Source organism: Lactuca sativa, chromosome 2 (genome assembly GCF_002870075.4).
Source record: "Lactuca sativa cultivar Salinas chromosome 2, Lsat_Salinas_v11, whole genome shotgun sequence".
Classification (NCBI taxonomy): domain Eukaryota; kingdom Viridiplantae; phylum Streptophyta; class Magnoliopsida; order Asterales; family Asteraceae; genus Lactuca; species Lactuca sativa.
In genome coordinates, this window is record NC_056624.2 from 181,727,214 (window position 1) to 181,733,211 (window position 5,998).

At 33.3% G+C, this 5,998-nt stretch overlaps 1 protein-coding gene across 1 annotated transcript; it reads right to left on the reverse strand.

The window, feature by feature from the left end:
• Positions 1 to 1,551: 1,551 nt before the first annotated feature.
• On the reverse strand, positions 1,552 to 3,245 carry LOC128132435 (uncharacterized). The gene is made up of 3 exons (XM_052769004.1): positions 2,008 to 3,245; positions 1,695 to 1,826; positions 1,552 to 1,611 (listed from the first exon to the last, which is right to left on the reverse strand). Exons 1-3 carry the CDS (start codon positions 2,263 to 2,265, stop codon positions 1,552 to 1,554), a joined length of 450 nt encoding a protein of 149 aa, XP_052624964.1. The 5' UTR covers positions 2,266 to 3,245.
• Between the last annotated feature and the right edge of the window lie 2,753 nt (positions 3,246 to 5,998).

The window sequence follows — 5,998 nt, forward strand, 5'->3', positions numbered from 1 at the left end:
ACCATTCAAATCATTAAAAGAATACTTAAAACCTTGTCTGAACAATGCATGAAGTGAAACAATGTTTCTCGTCATCTCAGACGAATAGCAACAATTCAATAAATCTAATCTAACATCATTATTAAGCAAAAGTTGATAAACTCCGATCTTGGTCACTGGTGAAGACTTCTTGTTTCCCATGATCAAGTTTATCCTTCCTTGCTCTATCTCCTCACTTTCCTTTAGCCCCTGCAAATCAGAACATATGTGAAAACCACATCCTGTATCAAGGACCCATGAACGAGAAGATAATGAGTTATTAGAAGAAATAGTGTAAATACCTGCTGAAGACGGCTTTACTTTGCCATCTTTGATATCCTACAGATATTGTGGGCATGTTCTCTTCAAATGCCCCTTTTGATTGCAATAAAAGCAAACAACTTCCTTTGGATCAGAGACATGGGGAATGGAAGCATTGGGCTTAGCTTTTGGGCCACTGCTAGATGACCCAACTTGGACCTTTTCCTTCCAATTTTGCTTAGGAGGACCTTTCCTCTTTTTCCCATTTCCCTGTCCAATAGCTAGAACAGGAGCACTTGCAGGAGTGGACACTACTAGAAAAACAACCTTTTACGACGCTCATTGCGCGTCGTAAAACGCTCAAACGACGCGCAAATGCGCGTCAAGGAAGGCCCTGTCATAAAGAGAGACAACGCGCTTTTGCGCGTCGTCTATAGACGACGCGCGGTTATGACACGCAATGCGTATCAAGGAAGGCCCTGTCATAAAGGAAGACGACACACATTTATGTGTCGTAACCTTATGACGCGCGTGTTTATGACACGCAATGTGTATCAAGGAAGCCCCTGTCAAGATAGGCCATGTCATAAATGAAGACGACACACATTTTTGCGTATCGTAGTTTTAATTTTTTTTTTTTTAAATTATTTATAGATTTATTGATTTTCAAATTAAATTTGCATTTCATGTCTCATAATAGAAAATAAAATACCATATACAAAAAATACAATACATTGCACAAAAGTTAATGCCATAGAAATAATCATTCTAATAGTAGACAAATGTAATACATCAAATAATCATTCCAATAGTAGCCAAATGTAACATTTCAACATTTTTTATATAATTAACTAAATTATTAGCCAAATTTCCTAAAGTACCAACATACTTTTCTATGAAGAGCTTTAACACTATTCTTTTCCATCAAAAACTTCAAAACCTGCATAATTAAATTAATGTGTAATTAATCAGCTACAGGTCAATAAGGTAGGCTTAAGCAAAAGAGTTTAATAATAGTAAGATTTTACTTACCACTGTCATTAATGACATTGAAAGAAGCAGCCATGATTTTACTTACCACTGTTGTTAATGACATTGAAAGAAGCAGCCCAACAAACACCCCCTCAGAAGGATTACTACCACATAATTGTTGATATTTTATACTTTATTACTAAATGAAACCAAAAATAAAGTTAAAAAGTCAACAAAATCAGAAGGTTTTAGTCAAACATACAGAGGCTATAATTCCAAAGATTAATAAATGACATTGTTTCAACCACCTGCAGATTTACCATTAATTTTGTCCCTATGAGATTCACTACTGAACACATTCTACAGTTTGTAACCAGTTCATGAATTGAAAAGCAATAGAAAATGATAATAATTACCCTTCATGGTTGTGATTATTTACTTACTTTATTGACACCATCATTCCCTTCTAACATAAGGTATGCATGGTGCTTTACAGTCATTAATGAGTCAGCAGCTTCAATAATTAAGTGAGAATAATCATTTACAGTCTCATGTGTGAACACACCGAAGAAAGCCTACAAACATTTGACAACAAAAGAGAACAAGGTTAGTTTTAAAGAGAAACAAGTCACTCAAGGGCTAAATATATGAAATAGTAATGTTCTTTCCACAAAAAATTATGTTATAGCGTTATACTTCCATTTCTTCTTATCCTAATCCATGATATATAAATGAGTACTTTTTTATAAAAAATACCTGTGCTTTTTCCATGTTTCCAAGATGAACATGGTATATCCCTGCTTGAACCAACAACTCAACAGGTAAGTCTTTAGCAGCAGAATAATTCTGTTGTGCATTTTTAATATGGTGAAGAGCTTTTTCATGTGCATTTCCCAACATATGCGTTGAAGCCAATACATGGACCACACTCAGATCAGCATCTTTTGGGTTCTTTCTCAAATAATCGTCTAGAATGCTGACAATGCGTTCATGCTGACTACATCTTTGGTACATCTGAAAATACCAAAAAAGTTAATTAATACCCATTCATTCAAATTGGAAAATAACATATATTATATATAGATTTGTAAGTCCAAAGTCGAAACCATTTCTGGTGTCTTCAATGCTTCAATCTATGTGACAAGCTGCAAAACAAAAAAACAAAAAAAAAGAAAAAAAGAAAAAAAGAAAAAAAATTAAAGCTTCTTCATAGTTTATTTTCTAGTATCAATAATAATATTTATAATTTACCTCGTAGATGATAGTCTCTTTAGCATTTAATCAAACGGTTTGGGACTGAATGAATGATCTGAATTTGTTTATTGGGAGTATTGTATGTATAGCAATTGAGATCAGTTATTCATTATCAATTTATATTACTACTTGTTATTCTATTTATTGGGAGTATTGTATGTATAGCAATTGAAGGAGATATACAGACTTCATATCAGATATTAACTATCCTCTTTTTTTTTGAACTTAGAGAGAGAGAGAGAGATACCTGTTAAGGCTTCCTGCAACCAGGGTCGTTCGTTCTTCAAGCGTCCGCTTTGTGCTTTTTCTTCAAGCAACATTTTCGTCAAGGTCGGTCCTAGCTAATTTTGGGCCAAGGGCGAAAGTAAAAATGAGCCCCGGTAAAAAAAAACAAATATTATAATTAAATAACTAAAATTAATAGTTCATTTTTGGTAGCTTTTACCAAAACAGAAATGATGACCAAATCAAAGCTTTTTTATATACAAGACCTATATACTTTTCAAACGAAAGAACTAAATATAAAAAAAAATAAAAAAAATAAAAAAAATAAAAAGTAAAACCATGTAGGAGCTGGAAAGATACAGAGTAGCTACACACCAAAATAGATCAAGAAAAAAAACTAAACAAGGGACAAAACAATCTAAAGTATATGAGCTAAGACTACAACCCAAAAAGTTAGTAAAAAAGGCTTTGACAAGAGTAATTCCATGAAGGGCAATTTTGTCCAACTAAGACCAAAAGGAGCAAACCTCTTTCCATTCCCCATCCTTTATTACTTTATTTTCAACAACTATAACAATCCTTATGTGAAGGGTAATTCGGCATTTATTACTTTATTTTCAACAACTATAATATTAATGGAAAAAAAGTAATGAAATAGCATATATCAAAGAAGAAAACAATAAAAAAAAACAGAACAAAAGAGTCAGGATACATGAAAAAACGAGAACCAAAGATGAAATAGCGAGATACAGTTGGAGCAAGAGTCAAAAGAGTCAGATACATGAGCCCAATTCAAAAATCAGAATCAAATATTGTGGTTACACTAATTAAAAAGAAACATCTCTTAACAACCTTAACCCTTACTCTTAACAGGTTACAACAACACATCCCACAACCACCCTTGCACGGTGGCCTATGGTGAGCCTGGGAGGAGCACCAACGATAACGACGTGGTGATTATTCTTAATATAACACATGCGCACAACACAACAAAATCCATAATCAAAGGGGTTGCATAAATCACCACACACATCCATATTTGGATGCCAAGGTATAGTTTCATATTTGCACTCTTTAAATATAAATAAATTTACATATCTTTTTTTTATATTTGTTGCAGGGTGATGTGGATATATTTTTCCCAACTGATTTTTGGCTTTTGGAGCGGATCGACCATTACAGTTCCGGGTATATGTAGCTTCATACATCGGTGTTTTTGGAAGAGTTTGGTTTAACCAAAAAGACAAAGACAAAAGACGGATATAACCCTCTTCTCAAAGACATTGTAAATACTAAATTTTACCTTAGTGTTCCGACACATAACACCAAATAAACACTTCAATAGAAAGAAAGAAAAACTTGAAGAAATAGTGCATTTTAGAGCTTTTTACTGTTGTATTGTAGAGTTACGTGCATTTTTATGTAATAAATATCAATATATACTTTCATCTATTTTTTTTTCCTTTTTTAAAATTCAGGGGTGTATTTTTTTTTTTATTTACATGAAACTGATAAAGAGATCCACCAAGACCTCACCTCACCTTCTCCGACACTGAAAACTAAGAGGTTGATGAGAGGGGTTGAGTATACACAACTGAAATACAACAAAAGTGTAAATAACATGTGACAAGTACTGAAATACCATTTCAACTGGGCATTGAACCTAAATCATTAGAAAAAAACACAGAAATATAATACAAATAACAATTTATAACCTGATTAGACCTCGCCAGTCTGCTTTAATACCAATCTTGAATAATAATATTTAATCAGAAAAAACACCGAATAAGATAAAATTAGAATTTATAAATATATAATATAGAAATATAATACAAATAACAATTTATAACCTGATTAGATTCTCTTTTAGCCTTTGGACTGGAGAATATGTTGACTAAAGACTGTTGAACCTATTCAGTTAAATTATTGAGACTACTAAATCAAAATTCCTTATGATAGGTAGGTGATTGGGTACCAGATGTAAACAGGTCAGCTCCACCACACAAAAAATGTTGTCTATTAAATTTCAAAATGAAGTTAACAAGCTCATAAAGGAAAGAAATTAAAAGAGATTTTTGTAAATTTTGTATATGAAGTTAATAACCCTGCTTCAATAACATGCCAAATAGAGTTTCTTCTTTGGTTGTCAAACCTACAACAACAACAAAGAAAGATGTCAAACTTAATAACTAATGATATCCTTATTAACACAAAATACATTTCACCATCTTTGATAAGATTGTTAACAAGTTGACTTGCTGCTAACAAGCCATCACTAATAAACATTGAATTATTGGTAAAATTGAACCTAAATTCCAAGTATTGTAGTTCAATTATCTTGTTCTCAAGTCCTTTTGTTGCATATAGATAGACAAGGTAGAAAAATTGGTCTCATCTTGGTGAAAACCTAATAGAGACATTATGTCGAGCACCTTGTGGGCGTCAGTAACTGACCTAACAGAAACATTGCATTGAGCACCTTGTGGGCGTTAATAATTGATTCGTGTTCATGGAAATAACCCTCCAAAGTAGCTTTACGACTAGACAAAGAATTTGACCCAAGAAATTAGAGGAAAAACCACTCAAATCGTGTCTTCTAAGGGAACAGGGAGTATACAGGGATTATCTAAGGTGAGAATCTTTTTTATTGTGATTGTGGACAATAATACATGGAACAATACATATATTGCTACAGTGGGAAGGGCAATATTGTCATATGAGGATAAAGCTTATGAGATTATGAGTTCAACACGAAAATTGAAAGTATGCAGAGCCTCATCTGTAAAATTCCACACAATCAAGGACGCCAAACACACCAGGAGCCGAACCCAAGAACCTTAAGCTAATTACGTGAGATATTTAACATGAGGAGTTCAATTTATTTATTAATCACCCACCAAAAATAGATAGGGATCAGTTTTGAAAAAGATATAGGATAAAAGAAATGGAGACATCGCCATGGAGGGTAATAGTTTGATAGAGAGAGAGAGAGAGAGAGAGAGATGTTGCCATGAAAACTTTATCGACTAAAACAACAAAAATCTACTTTTTATCATGAGAAAACTAGAAAGCTTCAGGATTTTTCAGAAATTATGGAGGAGTGAGGATAGAAGAACGAAAACATTAGGAAGAGAGAGAAAAAAAACATACCTTAGTAAAACTAGGGCATGTAAATTTGAGCAATCGTCATAGTCTTTGACGAGGTCAGATGACAGGGTATCCGATGAGGAGAAGTGAGCACGAGGTCACCTGAGGAGAGGTGACCAAA

Coding starts and splice junctions, on each gene's coding strand:
- LOC128132435 (XM_052769004.1), bottom strand. CDS start 2,265: ATGTACCAAAGATGTAGTCAGCATGAACGCATTGTCAGCATTCTAGAC. Junction 1,827..2,007: donor GAAACATGGAAAAAGCACAG/GTATTTTTTATA, acceptor AAATGTTTGTAG/GCTTTCTTCGGTGTGTTCAC. Junction 1,612..1,694: donor GGAATGATGGTGTCAATAAA/GTAAGTAAATAA, acceptor TACAAACTGTAG/AATGTGTTCAGTAGTGAATC.